At 30.9% G+C, this 22,360-nt stretch overlaps 1 protein-coding gene across 1 annotated transcript in view; it reads left to right on the top strand.

Annotated features, from left to right (window-relative positions):
• Positions 1 to 22,360, top strand: part of LOC132756310 (uncharacterized) — a 50,369-nt gene that overhangs the window by 10,316 nt on the left and 17,693 nt on the right. The window contains exons 13-42 of the mRNA XM_060747346.1: positions 79 to 239; positions 798 to 945; positions 1,315 to 1,487; positions 1,882 to 2,032; positions 2,904 to 3,064; positions 4,123 to 4,273; positions 4,547 to 4,713; positions 4,910 to 5,063; positions 5,487 to 5,626; positions 8,184 to 8,331; positions 8,660 to 8,832; positions 9,919 to 10,069; positions 10,439 to 10,590; positions 11,356 to 11,500; positions 12,027 to 12,199; positions 12,489 to 12,639; positions 12,897 to 13,072; positions 13,453 to 13,600; positions 14,822 to 14,994; positions 16,103 to 16,253; positions 16,723 to 16,895; positions 17,525 to 17,678; positions 17,837 to 18,015; positions 19,168 to 19,324; positions 19,954 to 20,126; positions 20,374 to 20,557; positions 20,740 to 20,903; positions 21,143 to 21,364; positions 21,852 to 22,004; positions 22,254 to 22,268. Coding sequence (XP_060603329.1) covers positions 79 to 239; positions 798 to 945; positions 1,315 to 1,487; positions 1,882 to 2,032; positions 2,904 to 3,064; positions 4,123 to 4,273; positions 4,547 to 4,713; positions 4,910 to 5,063; positions 5,487 to 5,626; positions 8,184 to 8,331; positions 8,660 to 8,832; positions 9,919 to 10,069; positions 10,439 to 10,590; positions 11,356 to 11,500; positions 12,027 to 12,199; positions 12,489 to 12,639; positions 12,897 to 13,072; positions 13,453 to 13,600; positions 14,822 to 14,994; positions 16,103 to 16,253; positions 16,723 to 16,895; positions 17,525 to 17,678; positions 17,837 to 18,015; positions 19,168 to 19,324; positions 19,954 to 20,126; positions 20,374 to 20,557; positions 20,740 to 20,903; positions 21,143 to 21,364; positions 21,852 to 22,004; positions 22,254 to 22,268 — 4,721 coding nt within the window. The remainder of the gene's footprint in view (positions 1 to 78; positions 240 to 797; positions 946 to 1,314; positions 1,488 to 1,881; positions 2,033 to 2,903; positions 3,065 to 4,122; positions 4,274 to 4,546; positions 4,714 to 4,909; positions 5,064 to 5,486; positions 5,627 to 8,183; positions 8,332 to 8,659; positions 8,833 to 9,918; positions 10,070 to 10,438; positions 10,591 to 11,355; positions 11,501 to 12,026; positions 12,200 to 12,488; positions 12,640 to 12,896; positions 13,073 to 13,452; positions 13,601 to 14,821; positions 14,995 to 16,102; positions 16,254 to 16,722; positions 16,896 to 17,524; positions 17,679 to 17,836; positions 18,016 to 19,167; positions 19,325 to 19,953; positions 20,127 to 20,373; positions 20,558 to 20,739; positions 20,904 to 21,142; positions 21,365 to 21,851; positions 22,005 to 22,253; positions 22,269 to 22,360) is intronic.

Here is a 22,360-nt window from a genome sequence, read left to right as displayed (position 1 = left end):
TGGAATTAAAAAAACCCAAATAACTTAAACACATCTTTATATTTAAATAACATTTTAATAGAGTACTTACTTATTTAGATCGTATCTACTTCAAAACGATGAGTTTTTGCAAGGGAATATTTCTACACTGGTCACAAACGTACAATGTAAAGGTCATGAAAGGGATATTTCGGACTGTAGATCAGAACGCTGGACGTCTGGTCATTGTAGAAGTGGAATAAATGTCGGCATAGCATGTAGTAAGTATTTTTTACTCAAAAGGAATTGTCTTTTATATTTGTTATGGTTCCAACATACATACATGGGCACCCTGAGAGTGTAAAATCAATTGAAAACGTATTGTGAATTATTTTACGTACTTAATTATTTCAATTATATATATTAGAAAGCTAATTTAAATTGTTTGATCGTTAATTCGTAACAACATGTTTATAGATACTTTCATTATATCTAGGTAGACTGCATTTTATGAGCTTTTGTGTTAAATATCGGAAATTTTATTTTAATTGTCTTAAACATATACAAAAATAATTTAATCGCCAAAGTATTTTTTTCTGCTTAAGTTTAGTGAAGGGGTGGGGCGTTGACGGTATCTAACGTTTACCACTACTGACCATGAACACGCTCAATCTAACCTTACAATTATGTCGTGTTTTTTTTTTTTTTTTTTTTTTTTTTTTTGGGGGGGTGGGGGCGTTTTGATATTGACAATTGATATGGTATCGGGTCAAATACACCAAATTTACGACAAAATAGAGATAAAAATATCTATAATTGTTGTCATCTTTTTTATTAAGATAGCACAGTCCGTCTCGTGAATGGAACGAGTGAACGCTCGGGTATAGTTGAGATTTATCACAAACAAAAATGGTGGACAATGTGTAGTGATAACATCGATGAGAATGTTGCTGATGTTGTATGTCGAATGGCCGGGTTTAGATATTGGTGTGTTCTTTTCTGTTTTTAAAGCGATATAAATAGTATACCATTCTATTGTGGTTACATATGCAACAGTTAATATAAACGGTTTGTAAAAGTCACCACTGTATATCATGCTCAATTAGATTTCAAAGCCAAATTGTTATCATTCTAAATGTTTATATTGTTCCTCTTTTTTAGTTTGGACAAATTATTACTTTCTGTAGTGTACAATATATAAACTGTTGCATTGCTAACTTAGCATCAATATACTATTCCTGTTTAGTCTAAATTCAATCAAATAAATTCATCAATAAAATATCCATTTCCATTTCAAAGTAAGATTTACTAGAATACCCGTTTCAGTATTATCGACAAATGTTATCATATTTTCAGGAATGCATCTGTTCTTGAAGGGTCCTCGTTTAGAAAAGATGCAAGGGATTTCTTGATCAATCAAATTACATGTAATGGTAGTGAATCTGATTTGGCATCATGTAACACTTCGCCATGGAAAAACACGTCTTGTAGTAGTGATCTTGCTGCAACAGTTGACTGCAAAATTCCTCGTAATTATTTTTTTGTTGTTTAAAAAATATCTTAGGTAAGAGGTTGGGATATGTTTGTCATATAAATAATGACGAATATTGTTAAAAAGGCTGTTAAACGACGATAGAAATATTGATTGTCTATGGAGCAGCTGTGAGTTATTGCAAAGTCAAAAGATTAAATATGTTGTACTGTAATATACATGTTTGTTATTTTTATATATATAAATCAACAATTTTTAAACATGTCTCTTAGTTGAAAAAGTATTGTTTTTGTTTTATTATGTGTGTCCCTGTTCTCAACGTATTTTTATTTGACTGTAAAATTTTTTGTTCACTTTGATATCTCAATTGCGACTAGTTAATAAATATTAGAAATATATAACATTTTAGTTGATACATTTCATTGTTTCAGACACATTAATTCGTTTAGTAGACGGTAAGACCAGGTATTCTGGTCGAGTACAGGTGTTTCATAACAACAAATGGGGAACTATATGTGCGTCACCGTTTTTTAAAGAAAATGTCCAGATATTATGCTTATCTCTTGGATACAATTTTACAAGGTATATAATTCAGCTATGATCATAAGAAAATTTCAGTAACATTTCTTTACTCACACAGGCAAACGCAATTTTGCTGTTCGTGCGATTTGCTTCGAATGACGGAGTGTGAAAAAAATGGAAGAATATTATTAAATATTTCTTCGTGTATTTTAAAATGAATATAGTAAAGTGTTCATATTTATGATCCTGTAACACATTTTTTTTATAGTTTAATATAAAAATACGATGCTCAAATTGAGATTTATCAATATTGTAAGTTCCAAAAAGCATTATTCATAAAGATATAACGGAATTTGATATTTCATGTAAATAAAGGGAGGTAATTAGAAATTTGCTTTCTATAAATTCTAAGTCAAATTTTCCAATAAGAAATGAATGCATATAATTTAATGATAAAATTTAATATGTACAAATATTTGCAGTACATATTTTACATATTATTCGGTGTTTGAAAATTGTTGAACTAGCAAAATTATATATAAGTGTGTATACAGGCTCAATTAAAAAACAAACAGGATCTTTAACATAGATTGAGGTTGATAAAAGAATAAGGGATACTGCTTTGATATAAATTGTATATTTAATATATTTCATCAAGATAATTTATAACTCTACGTAAGTATTTGTCTTTTATGCATGTTTCATTCCTTTTGAATAAATTTAAACCTTTTTTCTACATTACCTATTTTAATTACTATGAGGGCCTGATAATTTTGGATGTTTTTGCTTAAATATGCTTGAATAAACACATTTACATACATTTATTCCTTAGGTGGTTCATTAAACATACCAAATTAATGTTTAATCATATAGTGTGATCTTGTTGTAATAAATAAAATTTCAACAATAACTTTATGTAATTATTTTACAGTGACATAACTCATTCGTACTACAGTTCATATGATAACGTCATGATTTCGAACATGAAATGCAGTGGAAACGAAACAGATATCTCCGTTTGCCCGTCAGACTATTGGGACACGGGCAATGGAAACTGTGCAAGTTCCTACCAATCTGTTGGCATCAACTGCTGTAAGTAAGACACTGTTCAGTCAAAGTCAGAAACCGCTCTTTTTTATAATACCTTTTGCTGCTTATTTAATATGAAGTCGTATGTCAGAGGATAACAATCCGTACGGTCACATAGTTATTTCACGTTCAGCCGGCTGACATTTCGTTATCCGTTATGTCACATAGTCATTTCACGTTTTGTGTGTGAAATTTCAATAAACATATATTCAAATGAGAGTCTTCATCAAAAAGCAAGGTTATCATGATTAAATATATCAAATGAATATTTAAGTCGGAAAATGTCATAATATAAGTGTTTATAAGGAACTAAGTCCATACTTCAATGGTTGTCAAAAAGCGTTTTACCGTTTGCAAAGATTTTTCTACTTATTCAGTTATTTTGGCCAAATATTCAATTAAAATACATTAAAATGAGATTCGTCATCAAGAAGCATCGTTATTATTGCAGAAAACATGAATGTTTTCTGGGCAAAGTGTCATAATATCCGATGTTACAAGAATTTCGCTATATTCTAAAGTGTGCTATTTTTGGTAACATATCGATAAGGAAAAGTCGGATCTGGATATAGTAGGACTCATTTAAGTGTCAAAGTTCATCAATTTATTTCGATTCCGTGAACAATTGAATAGATTAGCTGTTATATATTTGATGTGGACCTCGTGACGTTTCATTTTTGTCAAAATTGGATAGTATATCGCGTTTGTGTAGGAACACGTAAAGAAGTGTTGCACGTGGAGTGTGAGATAAGCCCATGTGAGATAAAAATTTTAAACACCGCTATTTTAGTTACATTTTTCTATTCGGTTAGTGAGAAAGTCATTTCACGTTTCCGTACGTTCACATTTCCCAAGGTTTCAATCTCACTGGGATGTGATATATATAATATTAAACTCTGGAAAAGGGATGATCCTTCGGAACATGTCAAGAAGACATTATTAATACAGAAGAGGAATATATTTTTAAATTATCACTTGTGACTCCTGATTCGGAAATTAAATCATAATATTTTAATTTGGAATGTATGAAGCTTAACTGTTGATGATTTTTAATTTGACAGTAACAACAGTTAGACTTCAAGGTGGCCGCACTAAAGCTATGGGCCGTGTAGAAGTACAACACAAAGGATCCTTCGGCACGATATGCAAAGATAATTTTGCTAAAAATAACATACCTGTGATATGTTCCATGTTGGGTTATAACTACACAAAGTAAGAAGTTTTTTCAAACCTTAAACACAACCATCATTTCGAAAAGTTCACGTTTTATTAAAAAACTATTTATTAAGATTAAGATTAAGATTTGTTTGAAGGTTCAACAAATTTTAATGAATATCTCTGTATGTGTTCATAATAAGTTGTTTTTCAAGCTTTGTAAAAAAACCAGTTTTGTTTCTTCTGTTATGTAAATGTGTCATGAAAGTGACAAAAATCAATCTGATATTCAATATACTAATCTAATGATACATGTTCAACTTTAAACAGAAAATACTCTCCAGTTAGCAACGAATTTCACAATGGAAGTTTACCAAAAAATCTTATTCAAAATCTACAATGTAACGGCGACGAAAAGGACTTGCAACAATGCAACTCGTCCCCATGGGAGTTTGGAACAAACTGTTCCAACATTAACACAGCTTCTATCAGTTGTAGTAAGTTTGTTATATAATCATTTTTATCTTCTAAAATGGTAGAAAAATATAAATTTATATAATTGACATACAGTAGTATGTGAGAAAACCTACTAAAAATGCAATATCAGAAAATTGTAGACACGTATATCAAAAACAGCCAGCGGAATACGTCCGACATCGTTTTGTTGTTTATAACTGTCATTTTTTCGTTAAGATACTCCTATTCGACTTGTTGGTGGAAATAACTGGCGATCAGGACGCATGGAATTGCTGTTTCAAGAGAAATGGATTGACGTCTGTCACGTTGACAATTCATCATCTTTGAAGATAAGTAAAGTCATATGCAGGATGATGGGATTAAGTACAAGGTATTACGTGATATAAAAATCATTTTCAAGAGATGCAATGAAAATGATAATTTTCCTTAATTTATGTGAAGGCCTTTAATATATTATAAGAACTGTCTGCAAATGCTGTTCATACGTACATAATAAGAGAAAATGGTAGGAACGGTTGATTTTATACATTTGACTAAACAGGCAAACGCATGTAACGTTATTGCTGAATTCACGCGAGGAAACACGTTCTATTCATTTAAACAATAATCTGATAAGGGAAGATTTATTTTATCAACTTATCAGTATGCATTTTATTTTAAGCTTATACGAGATATTCGATTACAAAATGTTCTAGTTATAATTAACTGTTTATTTTTTTTTAATATTTCATTACTACTTTCATATTTGCAAACTTTTTATCAATTCGTATCACACTTTCAATTTTTTTTAAAGAACAATGAAGGTATTCAACATTAATGGCAATTCCTCGTCAAGTGGTAACATAAGTTGCACGGGAAACGAAAAAGACATATCTATGTGTAGTATACAACCCGAGCAATGTTCAGCATCAAGTCGTTTGGGGATATCATGTGGTAAAACTTATACAAATACTATGTTAATGTAGAAAGTGGATATTTCACACATTTAAAATATTTCACACCTTAACTTACAGCTTTTGGACCACGTGATGTTTAATAGAAATCGGTATCGGATCCAATCATAAAGCCTCGTTTCGTTTCAATTTAAGAGTCCAAACTATCTTTATCAAACGCATATCGTACCCTTTTTAGACTTGTTCTAATTTTCAAAGTCCAAAATGCGTCTGATATATATATATATCAAATGACTATCATACTCAATTTAGCCTAATTTCATTTTTTAAAGGGTCAAAAAATCATATCAATTCCTTATTATACTTGAAGGAACACAATTCTGTCAAATTCTCATATGTGAAACAACCGGGGTTTTATGCACGCGTAAATTGGATTGGAATAGTCAGCTGTGTTAAATATTACCTTTACGCCCATTATAGCTGAAGCGTGTGCATAACGGACATTCCATTATATCAATAATATAACTCGTTTTTATATTGTACATTGTAACAGAAGAGTATGCTAAAGTAAATAGTTGTACCAGGAATTTGACACATTTCTTCTAACAAACTTGTTTGCTAGTTTCTAGATAAAAACAATTGATATATTGAAAAAAATAGATATTCTATGACAAATTAATGCAACAACTTTCACACCGATGCGTTTTGTCCAATACAAAACAGTCCCCCTTTAGGTAGTGCATAATTTAATTTTAGGCTGGTTCAACGATATTACTTCTCAGTAAACTACCCTCATTACATGACAGCAGATAGTTGTACAGTTCATTATTTGTATACGAAGATAAGAAAACATTGCATATACATTTGAAGAAAATGTAACTAAAATTGTTTTTAAACAAAGCAGAAAAAATAAAATGGGTCCCGAATTGTAAAGCTGATGTAGGTGAAAGTTTTTATGTGTTTTTATTGACAACTCGCAAAATAAATCGACGTGTAATTCCACAGTAAATCATGCGGCGGTCTTTTTCAAAGACGTATACGACTGGGTGCGAAGCACGAAGTTTTCATACATTGTTGAGAACAATACATTGATTCAACTGGACTCGTACACAGCTGCAAACCTACTGTATTCCTAGAAAAGATTTCGCGCGTTTTAAGTAAGCGCTTTCCGCGGTAGGCATGATTACGCTATTTATAGCCGCGAATATGTCACTGATAACAAATTCGCGAACATTTCTAGCTTCAACCAAATAAAAACATAAACGTTCAGATATTTATTATAATCTACTTACACAATAACATAGAAACACAAGTGCTAAAGAAATGTGTAAACAATTATGCAAAGTTCATCTCCTTACTAAACCACCTCATTTTTAAGCTTGCAATCCATATATTTTCATTTCAATATACCTATCATGCACGTAACATGTTTGTTTTAATTACTACTTTTCATCATGCTTATTCACGTTATTTGCTTGTCACGGCGTAAACAAAAACATTTACAGTTTGCGTATATTGAATAACTTGGATTTTATTTGCTTGGAGTAGGTGTAATCCTTTGTTTAAAGTACAATAGCGATCTAGTGCTACATTGATAAACAGCTGTTATGTTGTTATAATGAAAGCGATGTACAGTCCAATATTGTTAAAGTAGCACAACATAACCGTTAGTCTGGACCGAAAAAAACACAACAACAACAACAACAAAATAATAAAAAAACAACAAAAAAGGGGATGTTTTACTGCTACCTTTAAGTAATACACTTAATATATAGATTTTAAGGTCAATCCTGAATTGCTCGAATTGCTGAATTATTAATGTGACATTCATAAATGGAAAATAAGCTATACTGCATACGTATATACAGGGGTGAAGACCGGGAATATTTTTATATTAATATTATATGTTTTGGACATCAAATACATGTAGGTTTATACCGTAGCCTAATAAAGCTTTAATTTATGCCGTAGCGACTAAATATTCGCGAGATTATCTGTTACTACAAATCCGCGAAAGTTTATCTCCGCGAAAATGCCGACGATGTGAAAAACGCGAAATATTGTATCCGCGAACATTTCTAGGAATACAGTATATCAGACTCATCTAATGCTTCTTTCAAAATATGTTTGACACATTTGTTCTCGTCTGATAGATTTCAATATTGTACACAACAATGTATAATAACCTAATACTATCATACTTATATTCTCATTAAAAGAAATCTTGAATTTAAATTATTTTGTCCCTGTCAGAAGATAGCAAAATAGCTACAAAATTAAAGTTATATCATCCAATATACTCATGATTTTATATCATCCAATACTCATGATTTTATATCATCCAATACTCATGATTTAGTCAGAATTGGGTAGTTAGTGAGGTACATAGAAGTTCTGTCTGGTTTGATTCTTGATTTTGTTTGCAGCCTTTAACTTTCGGTGGCTTGGGTCTCGCTATAAAGGTCTTACCTACTAATAGCTTGAGTTAACATTTCTCCAACCATTTATTTGCATATAATATCAATGAAACTTATTAGCTTAAATTACTTATATTATAACATAACATTTTATGGTTAACGTATGTAATCTCTTTATAGAAACTCAAATAGAATTGATAAAAGGCAGAACAGATTACATGGGGAGCGTTTCATTTGATTTAGACGGACGACCAGAAGTTATTTATGAAATAAGTAACAACTTGTCAGCAGATGTTGTTTGCAAAATTTTAGGATATAATTTTACAAGGTTTATACAATTTTCAATTTAAATTAATCTTTTTTCTAAGTACTTCAAATTTCTTACTAAATACAATAGTGATATGGACACTGAATGTCTCAAAAGTTATTAAAAAACTAACAAATATGTGGCTTCTACATGTTCTAGAAGATCATTTACGAAACAAAAGTTTAACCATATGATATACATGTAACCATACATAAAGCATACTGGCAATATGAATGATGTTAGAATTAAAATTTTCATATTATAATTCATATTATAACTGAATGTCTGTGCGCGATTATGAGTATACTTGGTTTTAGTCAATTAATATAATTTATTTTGCAAAACTTAGATATAGCCGAGTTCAGACAAACAAGGAGCTTAGGACTTCAAGCGCATGCGTCTACGGTACGCTTATGACTTTGAGTTGTAACGGAAATGAAACAGATATATATGATTGCAAAGACAGTGTGTGGAATTCTGAAAGTTCTTCTTGCTATGATTTATATTCTGTTGTAAATTGTCGTAAGTCCATTTTCTTTCTTTCAAATAATTTATTTTGCTATGTTTTATTTGTAACAAACTCGACAAATCATTTAATATTTTGTCGTATATAACGCACGTTTTGCAAAATCGGTCTGTTGTTTTATGATTTCGATTCATGTGAACGTGATGTCTTAAGTTAAATATATAAGACTGCTTTTTGTTTATCAATTTATTTTTATTTTCTTATATAAAGAAAGTTTGCTGTATTGAAACCTCGTCAAAAACATTCTTCACATGTTTGTTTGTCGTATATAAACGACGGTTTGCAATTAACCCCGCTAGAATCAACGGTCTGTATAGGGCAATGCAACCTGCCAAATACCTTTTTAAATAAAATATGTCAGGTAACATTAAGTCTCAATTTTTTTAAAACCATATTTGGGAAAAGTACAAGGGCTTATAAAATATGACAAATGGTTACATTGGTAAGTCTCTATTTTTTTTTTTTAAATAAGGGCAGAGTAATACATCTTTAAATACAGTTGTACGAAAGACCGATGTGAACATGTCACTTTTATGATTTCCTGATTTCATGTTGAAATCGTGACTTCATAAAGTTGAATTATGAAGTCAAGATCATTAATTCATGAAGTTGAAATCCTGAACTCGTGGATGAAATTTTGAATTATTTTAATTCGTGAAGTTGATATCGTGAGGTCGTGAAATTGATTTTGTGTATTAATGAAATTGAAATCGTCAATTCGTGAATGTTGAAAACGGGAATTCAAGAAGTAAAAATTGTGAATTCATGAAGATGAAATCTGGAATTCATGAAGTTGAAATGGACCTACCGGTCTTTTGTCATTGTCAAAAAGTTAAATTCTACATGCGTATGCGTAAATTATCTGTCATAATCTGGTCGGAATTCACCAAGAAAAGAAAACATGTAACTTTGATGGAAAACGACAACCAACCCAGCTATCGTCTCTAACCGTACCGTTTCTTAATTATTACATTTGGACTTTCTGTTGTTTAGAAACTTTTCATCTCTTTGAAAGTAACTAGCTTATATCTGTAGATCTAACATAATGTATTAATTATGTAATGAGATCTTTTGTTGTACAGAGACACCTGTTCGGCTCACAAACGGAATAGATTATCAATATGGGCAGCTTGAGATAATGGAAAATGACTCTTGGGTTCCAGTTTGTAGTCAAGGATTTGATCTAGAAAATGCACACGTTGTGTGCCGAATGCTTGGTCATAAACATGTTGAGTAAGTTTTGATCGCAGTCTATACCAAACGCAATCTAAAGGGACATTCAAAACATTATGAAAGAGATAGATTTAGCACTACTTGAAAGCAATATAAATCAAAAGCATCATCGGCCAATAACATTTTGTATAACTTCGGCCTATATAGTCACTTGTCAAAGGACTGTGTTTCTAACAAATATTTAAATACGTATCTTAGGATTTTTCCCCCTTTTATTGTTTTTCTTTTGTTTAATTTGAATATAAACTTTATTATTGATTGAAATTATAAGACAATCGACTGTACCTGTATTTATTTTTTTATTTTTTTCAAAGATGTAACCTTATTTTCAGTGCATAAAAGCATAACATTTTTCTATTTTTAAAACAGAAACACGACTACAATTGGTGAAGCACTTAGCCAAGGGCCTTTTGTAAGTGGTAATATTCAATGCAACGGAAGTGAGGTAGACATTTCAGAATGTAAAAATCAATGGATAAAGACAAATTGTTCAAACAGCGGTGTTGTCGTCGTTGATTGCAGTAAGTAATTTTAAAATAGATAAATACAGAATCCCTAAAGAAAGCCCAACACGGCAAGATTGAAAATGTTGCAGGCTCAGTTTGATTGAGCCTGTTCATGGACGGTACTGGAAAGTGCAAGTTACCGTCCACGCCCCCTAGCACCGGCTTAAGCAGAATTCAACATTTAAACATGAAATAGTAAAATTTTGAATTTAGAAACATCCGCAGATGTGTTCATACGGCGGTTATCATGGAACCTTCAATGTGACACTTCCGTGCCATTCCATGAAAAGCGGCGTATGGTCCCCAAGTAATAAAAAGCTTGTGCCCCAAACGAGAAAACAATTAAAACACACACTCCTGTTTTTCATTATAAATTGATATATAGCGACAAAGTTTTAAGTCAGATATCTTTCTTGTGGTTTTACTTGTAACAGTATGATGTATAACAAAGTGAGTATCCATAGAATGTATTTATATGTTAAGTATGGAAATGCAAAAGGACATGTATTGCAATTATTTTAGAACAGTCCTCATATCGGAACATAAATGTTGCTTCAAATAAAACGTTTAATTCGAGATTAAACTCAACGTTATATTTTTCGTCGCTCATTCTTATTTTAAGACGCTGTTTTGACTTATTATAATATTATGTAAACTATACCGTAAGTGAGATTTATAAACTAAGGGAGATTTAATTGTAAACAACTGAAGTAGCCAAATGAAGTACAATAAAATATTAAACTCAAATACAAATCGGTTTATTTTGAAATGTCTTTGCAGGATCAAAAGTAAGATTAGAGAATGGCCCAACAAAATTTAAAGGACGAGTTGAAGTACTTTATAAAGGGAAATGGGGAAGCATATGCGACTCAGGGTTTAGTCAAACAGTGAAGGTCATATGCAAAATATTAGGCTTCAATTATGCGTAAGTGAAATTGGATAAGAACGGGGAAATGAAAGTCCCTGGCTATTATATATAACTTATGTTTACCACATTTAACCTATCCTTTCAAAATTCAATTATTTATACATGCCTAATTTGATACTCAAATATACAATCAAAGACGCGCAACAGACAAAAAGAACATCCTTTTTCTGTTTTTTGTATTAATTGTTGTTGTATTGGTGGTTCACATTAGCATTCGTTGGTTAAATAAAACATCTGTACGATTCACAATGTTCTTCTCTTCTATGCTTAGGATTTTAACGCTGTGCACTTATTCACTCTATTCATTGTGTTCCATTTCTTATTGAAACATTTCATTTTCCATTTTTTTTTTATTTTCGATCACGTCCTTAAAATAAATAAAAGTCACACAATAATCATTGCTAAATGTTTCATCATTATCACTATATAAAAGTCTTAACTAAAACATATGTTCCGTTCGTGTTCTATAATCGTTGTTCAAAACAAACTTTGAATAAACTAGTAATCTTTTATTTTCAATAAGTGGTGCTATCGTTCATTCCGGACGGGCATTTAGCAATGATTCAACTCAACGTGAGTACACTATTCAAAATCTAAATTGTGTTGGAACAGAGGATGATATAACGGAATGTCCTGCTAGTGAATGGAAGAATGGATTGAACTGTTATAATAACATGCCTTTAGAAATCGAATGTAGTGAGTGATTGTTGCTGTTGTTACTTTTATTTTGTATTAACACATACGTTATTAAACTTATGACTTAATTGTTTTCTTTTTTCGTTTGAATATTTGCATATAGCAATCAAGCAAGGAGCAAGGCAAGCAAACAAATATTTTTATTGTTTACACTTACAAGACCTTCTCTCACTTTTTTTTTAAATTTACACGAGTGATAAGAAACCAATGACTATAATCAGTATTACTGATACATGGTTAAATCAAAACATCCATAAATTCTGCTTACATTCAGTCTTTTCTTTTCAAGACACACCGGTGTCTCTACAATCCGGTTCAAACGAGAACATTGGGTATGTGTATGTCAACTATCAACAAACTTCCCGAAGTATATGTGGAGATAACTTTACACAAAATGAAGCAGACGTTATTTGTAGGAAAATTGGATCTGAAACATATCAGTGAGTTGGCTATTATTAAATTCTATTCTGTACCCTTTTAGTTTTGAAAAAAAAACGAAAGTAGGAATTTAAAACACAAGGTATGTGCAGAGTGTTTTAAATGTTCTGTCCGAAAAAAAAAATTTTCATTCGTTTGTTGTTTTTGTTTGCCTGTAGATAATTCATTTCTATGTCTGAGGATATATTAAGTTTAAGCAATGTTATTTTGAACAAAAGCTATTCATCAGAGAAATTTTTATCACATTCATTCATTTAAGGAATGCCACCATTTATTATGGAAATAAGTTTGGTTATACCTACTCGCACTATCCTATAAATGAACTGAAATGTGTCGGACACGAGGATGATTTGCAGGAATGCAATTCTCTTCCTTGGAATGAAACTACACGGTCGAATTGCAATAATTCAAACACAGTTGTCGGTGTGAACTGTCGTACGTAGTTTTATTTCACATGTAAATTTGTCACTAATTTATTTCAATAGATTAAATGATTTACCGACGTGGTTTGAAACTACCTTGATGAAGATCTCTTTCATTTGTTTCCATACCTACAGTAGCTGTTAAAATACACAAATAAGTACAAGTCATACCAGTCTCATTTTGATATGTGTAATATTAATAAATCTTACCTCCATGGGTATTGAAATTTATCGTTTAAGAATATAGTTACCTCGTATATTGTATAGTAGACAATTTTGATCAAGAAAATTTTATCGTTTGCTTTAATTAAATATACCACGTATGTGGATATGATTTTGCGCTTATATTGCACATATTTATCTGTTTTTATTAAATGTGTTTTTTTATTTCAGGCCCAAAGACACCTATTCGGTTAACTGGTTCACATGATTCTGGTATAGTTGAGATAAATTATCAAAACATTTGGGGACCAATTGGTTACAATAATTTTGATATAAAGGATGCTAGCGTTCTTTGCAATATGTTAGGTTTTAAAATTGGGTAAGCTATTGAATGATTTTTACTTTCATTAGTATTCTAAATGATAGACAGAAGAACGAATTGTAAGTCTCTGTGTTTATCATTGAAATTAGCCTAAAAGAAAAGAAACGGTAAATTAATAATTGTTGCATACTTTTTGTAATCTGTGACACTTTTCTTTCTCAGAATATATTCTAGTTTACATATATATGTTGCAAAATGTACAACACAAATGCAAATAACCTGTATTGTGCCACCATTTTAACTTTAGAATTAAAATATAATATATTATATCATTGTTTTAGACTTGGAAAATTCCACACACGTTTGGCGTCAAAATAAAATTCTCATCTTCTCAGACGTATGATGTTTGTGTATGTTTTCAATTAACCAGAGCACAACGTGCTCAATTTGATCTAAATTGCGTACCCCTGTGTCCGGTGTCCGGCCTTGACATTTTTACTAGATTTCCTTTGGAAATTTGCTCATGTGGTATCGGCTTGTTAAACAGAATAGTCGCTAGAGATGAAAAAAAAAACACTTTTAAACGACATCTCCATAAAAACTTAGTAGATTCGGATAAGAACTTAAAAATAAGAATTATTATGAGATAGCCCGTAACGAAATTGCTTAAATAATTCCAATTTGATTAACAAGATTGACACAAGTTCTAAAATTGAAATAAGCTTTAAATGAAACTTTATTTCACAAAACTGTACAGTACAGGTTTGATAAAACTGTACAGAAATTATTATCACGTGGCCTTTTACAGAAATTGCGCAAATTGTTGCTGTTTCATGTATAAGATAGCTTCCAGAGCTTAAAAATGAAATAAGCTTTAAATGACATCAAAATAGAAAATACTTTCATGCTTTCTGAAATAGATAATGCTTAATTATAAAAGATAGCATATACGAAAAATCACCGTTAGTGTACTTCAAAGATTAAAATGATAATAGATCTTTGAAAGTATCCTAACTTTTATCAAGTAAGAATAGTTATAATTTTGAATCATTTGCAAGAAATGACTAGTATTCATAAGACATTTTTTGTTATTGGCATTTGTTATTGGCATGTTTAAAGTTAAGAATGAGCTGACATTCTCGAAAAATGTCGTGTTGTGAAGGCGGTTGATTCGTTTTCCTTTAATTTTGAAGGGCCTGGGCCTTTCTGATTGTGAAATACTCGCACAAATTTTCTTGAAATAAAATACCTATATGCATTTAATTCAAATATCTAAAGTTATCCTGGCATTCCAATTGATACAACTGACGATGCAACAATTTATAACTTGCAATGCGATGGTACAGAGTCTGATGTGTCCGAGTGTACATCGTCAACATGGTACAGCAAGGGTTACGGTTGTCCTGAAACAGTGCAAGGAGAAAATTTTAAAGCTACAGTTATATGTTCAAGTACGTATTCCAGATTATATGAAAATGATATTTTGATCATTCAATCTAAAGTACAAAGTATTTAATGAATTTCAAATAAAGTTAGAAGGAACTGCGTGATAAGTAAAGATAATAATGTAAAGAAACAATGATAATAGAGTGTAAGAATCAAATAATACGAAGTGAGTCCTGCTCTTACATTTTCTGTGTATGAAGTAATCAATTATATAGCAAGCCACCAGTTTAACACAGGGCATATGATTATATAAAGCATGTAATGTCATTTATACGATCGGCTGCGCTCAATTTTTATTTTCTATAATGCTATTATTTTAGAATGAGATTTATTATCAAATATAATAAAGTACTTAAGTATTTGGTTTCAATTTAAAGTGAGTCTATACGAAAACACTTTGAAAAACTAATATTCATTACTAAAAATGAACTGCGTTTGATAATTATATTATATATATTTTTAACAGTTCTTTCTAAATATGCAGTTTAGGGTGAAACTTGTACATGTATAAGCATCAGCTTTCGGTTCCGATCATTCATGAGTTCCATGTGTAGAACAGTGTATACTTGTTTTAAATAAACTTTTAATTAATTTTGACTGTTAATGTCATATTTGATGGATCACTCAAACAAAATTTATCTATTCATACTTCAAGATAATATTCCTAACTGATCAAACTCAACTGAACAAATTCTATCATTTCTACACATTAAAGTGTATAAAGCTACATGTATGCTGCAAAACTTACTGTTTGAATTTTACAAAACAAATACTTTCAAAATGATTGTATGAAATAAATACGGTTACCGTAGTAAATTGCCCTAAGACTAGAATGAAACATGCACGAAATCATTGATAAATGGATAATAGCCAACTTAAGATAGCAGAATAATATTTTGTTTGTTAAACATTTAATTTTGTTTACGTGCAATATTCATGTTTGAAATACAGGAACACTATGCTACGAATCGACCATAAGATTACGGAACCAATATCATTTTACTGCCTTTAAATATTATAAAGAATATTTCATAAAATAAAACTTTATACCCTTTAAAGATGTTGACTTATAAACGATTTGTTTAATATTTGCAATACATGTTACTTAATTAGATGATCGAGTGCGTCTATCAGATGGTGTAAATGATTATCAAGGACGAGTCGAGTTTCAATCTATTGGTATTTGGGGAACAGTTTGTGATAACAAATTTAATCGCCTTGACGCGGAAACTGTTTGTCGACAAATAGGATTTCCATCGGAAAAGTAAGTAAATTGGGAGATATCGAATGTTTGGTTCTTTTGTCTTTTTTAAAAATGCATTCAAAGGCATTCATTCATTAAGAACAATTGGTTACAGTGACCCTAGCGTAGGTGATGACACACTGAGTAATTGAATTTACGCCAGAAAGTACAATTTAAATAAAAGATTTGGTAGTTTCTTAACCACAATTAAAAATATGGTAGGATAAGTGCGTGTTGATGAATTAATATAGATAAGTATACAGTCAACCAAAAATATGCGCGATTTGTAAATTTGCAGAAAGAAATTACGCATATATCATCTACTTTGACTAAACATTCAATGCTTTTAAAGCATATTAAAATGCCATCTTTTAGTAAAAGCGAGTATTAAGTATAAATTGATTTTATGTTACCGAAAATATATCTAGAAATATTTCTTGAAAATATGTCCGAAATATTTGCGTACAATGAATCACCTTTTTCTTTCTAGGACTGCAACATTATACAACTCTTCACGGTTTGGAAGCTTAAACAGCAACTTAGTGGTTGATGAAATGAAGTGCAATGGTACGGAAAATGATTTAGACGAGTGTGGTTCGTATCCTTGGGCTGCAAACAGTTACAGATGCCCTAGCGGCCACATGGATGCGGGAGTTAATTGCCGTTCGTATCTTTAAATTATAAAATAATAGTTTAATTCGTTTCATTTTACATGTCAATTAAGTAAAAAATTTTCATCAGTTAAATGTATATAGTTTTAAAGGTACATCACTGAGGTTTAAAAGCCTAAAACATCACATTAAAATTTCTTACACATATGATCTGAGGAACTTTAAACAGAAATATATGCAAAGATAGTGAAGAAATATTCTTTGAAATAAATTGAAAATCGTATTTTTATGCTTTTCTTAACCCGATTTGAGTAAAAAGCGTTTAAACGCATTTCATTTTGGGTTTTTTTTTTACAATTTGCAAAATTATTTTGGAAAAACGAAGTGCGCGAATAATCCGAAATTTTGCACAAAGATTAGTGGTCTAACCCTACATCAAAAGGTAAACTTATCTGGAAAAAAATATTTTTAGTCAAAAAACCTCAGTGGAGTTCCTTTAAGCAAAATGCTACACATGATAAGCCATTTGTTATTAGTTTCAAGTTGATGCAACTTCTTGTGTTAACATGTTGATAGCATTTTTTTGGTTAAATTGTGTTTACTTTATTTACATATCCAACTAACTATTTTACCTGATACATCTACAAAATAAACAAAAGAAATTGTATTGTTTGATTCAAGGACCAGTCACACCTCTCAAACTAGTAAACGCAACCAACAAATATTCTGGGCGTGTTGAAATCGAATATAAAGGATCATATGGAACAATATGTGACAGAGGATTCGATGAAAATGATGCAAAAGTGATTTGTAGAATGAAAGGTTTCAACCCATTGTAAGAAATATATATTTTTACCATTCTATATGCAATCTTTTAAATGATAAATACTTGAATGTCTATTAAATCAGTTTAGACTACATTAATTAAAGCCTGTTTTTCAATCTTGACTATATATTCGTCTTAATAAGAAGAAATGGTCTTCAATTTTCCAGAAGTACCATCGCTAGAAAACACGCATTTTATGGTGTGGGGTCTGGGAGAATAATAGTATCGGATTTGCAGTGTAACGGTGACGAGAATGATATATCTGAGTGTAAAACAGAATACAATTACCGATGGGATAATCCGTATCCGTACTGCACTCATGCACATGACGTATCAGTCCAATGTAGTAAGTATTACTTTTAACATAAACTGATGATTGTTCGATAGATCCGAAAACGGTAGAAAATAAGTAACCTAAACAAGCTCTGATTTTGTCGTGTTGTACTTCTCTATATTTAACATAAAATTATATGAAAGATAAGTGTATCTTGATTTTTCTGAATATAATGTTTAGTCACACCACTTAACCCATTACTTCATAAGCATTTTGTAAAAAATGGCTATTTCTATTTAAAAGTCTTCCGTTACAAGTTCAAATTGCTCTAAAACTATAAAAACTGCTTCAATACTTGGCACAAATGTTAACTGGACCATTGCCTTTGAAACGACATGCTCAGTCTAAAAGTTCATGTTACCATGGCAACGAGGGGACATCCCAAAATTGCCAAAAATCACTATTTTGCGTTGATGTTTTCCATCAAAATTGATTACAAAGTACAGCTACTTCTCAATGGATTGACATAGAGTCAAAGGCTTTACAGCGTTGGTTAGATATTACCTCATAATCAACCTGGGGTCATTTTTAGCCTCTCACAAGTCCAAAATTTTCTTGGCGATGAGGGGGACTACCGCCCCCTTCAAACCCCCAAACAGAAGGGGGCACACCCCCCTTCTGGCAGCCTCCTGATGTATCTTTTGGATGGGGGCGGCGCCAAAAAAGTCTTTTTTAAGCAACATTTCTCAAACAAAAAAAGTGTTGGGGGCCTAAATAAGGCATTTTTCACCATTTCAGACAACCAACAGAGGGGGGGGGAGGGGATGAAAAAGACGTTAAAAGGCGTGTATATTGGGTAATTGGTTAAAACACACCCAATGTGGTACTTATCAGAAACCAGACTACTATTGATCGAGCATAGCAGTTTATCACTTTAAATGATTACTTAAGTTGAATGAAACTATAAATGTAATATATAAGCGCTAGTCTATCGTGACCTTTAAGTTTGCATATACAGTTAAACTGATAACATGCGCTTTTTAATCAATGTTACATAAGTTGACAATCTAAGCAGAAATAAACCAGTTATGTTTCATACTTATAATGTACATTTACGATATAAAAAATTTTAAGTGAAAATTGGTTAAAGAGATTTATAATAATTTCAAATTTGAAAACGATTAATTGGCTATTTATACAATTATATTTTTATTCATATTATAGATACGCCGGTTCGTCTTCGTGGTGGATGGACATTATACGACGGAATAGTTGAAATTTATATAAATGGTTCTTGGACATCTGTCTGCCATGGTGACTTTACACAGGTAGATGCACAAACAGTTTGCCAACTAGCTGGGCTTAACAAAAATGGTATAAGGTAATAAAATTAAAAAAAAAAAATTTAGATGTTTTCAGGCTAATTCTTTGTTCTGGTTTGACATGACCATACCTGGCAATGAGACATATTCTTTTATTTCTTTAATACATTAAAAAGTTTAGACCTGTCATTTGACATGTTTTGTGTTATTGGTATGTTTTGTACAAATAAAGGATTTAAATATACAAAAATGTCTCGAAAGTATGATTTAAACCTAAACTCTATAAAAACTTACCACCCCTCAAACAATTTCTTAAAAAGCTTGATATATTTTACTGTTTTGATCGTTCGGGTATGACAAAGAAAAGACAATATGACAAGTATGACAAGGTAAACTTGGACAGATAAACAAATGATAGATGCAATATAGTTGCGTTTTTTGAATCAAACAAATATTTTAAATATTTTTTACACATTCTCATTCTAGATTTAGAATAATGATGAAAATGATATCAACCTCGTACTCTTTAAAAATCTTCAACCTTTCAAATTCGTGAAAAAGAAAAGTTTGGATATCTCGTCCTAATTTCAATTTATGGTATTCTGATTATGCAACTATTGGAATAAAGAAATTCTTATAATATCGTGTATTACCGAAATATCACAGTTAAGTTCTTGTACATTTCCAGGCCCCATAATGTCACAATATTTAAAGGTCAATATTTTGGAATGAAAGGGACACCAACACTTGGACGTCTTGGTTGCACCGGTAACGAGGACGATCTGTACAACTGTGGGACCTCAAAATGGACAACGGAACGGTATTCGTGTAATCCACGGGATATTGCTGCAGTAAATTGTCGTAAGTCTCTTTCCTCTTTACTTATCCTGATACTAAGAACTTCTTGAACATTTAAAATCTTATTGTTTAAGGCGTTCTTTAGGGATTCTGATTTTCTTTATTTTACGAATACAAAAGGTACAAACATTGATAATTGGTAAGTATGCCATTTTTCAGATAAAAAAAATGATTAATCCATAAAGCTATCTCTGATTTAATATTAAATTATTTATTTTAAAACTTGTGTGTATTTCTTATCTGCATAAAGAACCCGTAACAAAAATCAGGCTGATGGATGGTGAAAATGAAGTTAAGAGACCTACTAAAGAGACAGACAATATGAAAGGAAGAGTAGAGGTGTTTTATAATAATGAATGGGGAACAGTCTGCGATGATCAGTTTGATGATAGCGATGCTCAAGTTCTCTGTAATATGCTGGGCTTTCCATTTGGGTATTGATTTATCTTTTATATTTCTATTCAACAAAACATAATGTAAATTTCTTAAATAAGAACAATTAAAAATGTTAGCCTTATTCTTAGAGATTATGTTGACTTGATATAATATATGTGCTCTTTTTTATTATTTTAGATCCTTATTTGTTAAAATATTGTTGATCTGAAATGTATTTTAGAAAAGTGGTTAAACAAACAGGATATTGCAAGGAAAACAAGTGTGGAAACATTCTAATTGATGATCTCAATTGTCTTGGAATAGAAAAAGATATATCTGAATGCAATGCGAGAGAATGGGGAACACATAACTGTGATCACTCAGAAGATGTATCTATCAGATGCTGTATGTAAAGATCGATGTTGTTTGATTTTTATAGCCCCTTACTTGTTTCAGATTAGCAATTATAATGAGTTAAAAAATGCATTCTGAATCTTTTTTTATCTTTTTTATATCTTATTAAAGTCTCTTTCAAAGAACAATATGATTGTTATGCATTATTAGGCTTAATAAATGTCAACAGTAGCTCTTTGTGTATATGCTTGTATTGTTAGATAATGATGCATATGTATTTAACATTTTAGATAGCAAAGTTATAGACCCTTGTAATGCATCAGAAAACGTGCGATTGCCTAACCTTGAATTGAGATATGTTAACATAGACACAACGCATTTACCCAAGTCAATCAACGATTCGAAACTGCCGTTTCGCTGGTATAATGTTGGAAATAATACAATGCCAATAAAATTAGATTCCAATAATAGATGTGGGACGCACCTTCCGATATACAGTTCTTCCTCAGTTGGTAAGGTTTCCAACAATAAAAAGTAAAAAGGTTAAGAATAAATGAAATAAGATAAATTTGAAGCAAATAACATTCATTTAATTTTATAAGAACCATTTGGAAAATTTATTTCATGCTCTTAAAACTTTTGAAAGTATCTTTACGTTTGTCTTTAATGGGATTATACCAATTGCAAGCGTAAAGATATTGATGCGTGTCTTGAATTGTACACGAAATAATTAATTTAAACTTATGTCAGAAAAGAGAAACCCGAACAGAACGTAATATGTTGACTTTATAAATCATTGTTACCAAAGCACATTGTACTCCCTAAAATCCGGCTTTTAATATATAGAATTAAAAGGTTGCTTTCAAACAACCTTTAACGCGCAAATTGTAGATTTCAGAACCTTTTAATGTTTTTAAAATAGTGCACAGATCTATACGTTTGTAACTATATCGGTGTTAGTACATTTCATTAATTACATTTAAACTTAAATGTCTACAGAGAAAATTGGTGCAAATAAAACTGCTACATTTAAAGCTGTTGAAGTTGGGAACACAGATGTTTTTTATGACATTGAAATGAAGAACTGTGATGACCAATTTTATGTTTATAAACTAAGACCCACGGGTAACGATGAAAGCGGATACTGCTTCGGTAAATATTGATCCATTGAAAAATATAAACATATATTCCTTTTAATAAGAATGTAATAAATAATCTCCTTTTTCTTCTTGATATATTTTCTTCTATTTTTTCTTTTAAGAGCTCTAATTTCAATTAAATGTCTGCTTAAAATTAACTTTGATATCCATTTGATTTTAAAAATTATAATGATTCTATTACATATATGTTACATATGTATGTCACTTCGTTTTGAAATACATGATATTATTTCTTTTATAGGTGTGGGATCAAAAGGTTTGATATTTTATTTCTATACTTTTAGGGAGTATACATTATTATTTATTACGTTTGGCCAATATTTGTTTGGCCAATATTTGTCGATGAAC

This window comes from Ruditapes philippinarum, unplaced genomic scaffold (genome assembly GCF_026571515.1).
Source record: "Ruditapes philippinarum isolate M1 unplaced genomic scaffold, ASM2657151v2 ctg6853_1_1_1_1, whole genome shotgun sequence".
Lineage (NCBI taxonomy): Eukaryota > Metazoa > Mollusca > Bivalvia > Venerida > Veneridae > Ruditapes > Ruditapes philippinarum.
Note: the sequence above shows the minus strand (reverse complement) of the source record. Positions and strands in the feature narration are given on the sequence as shown.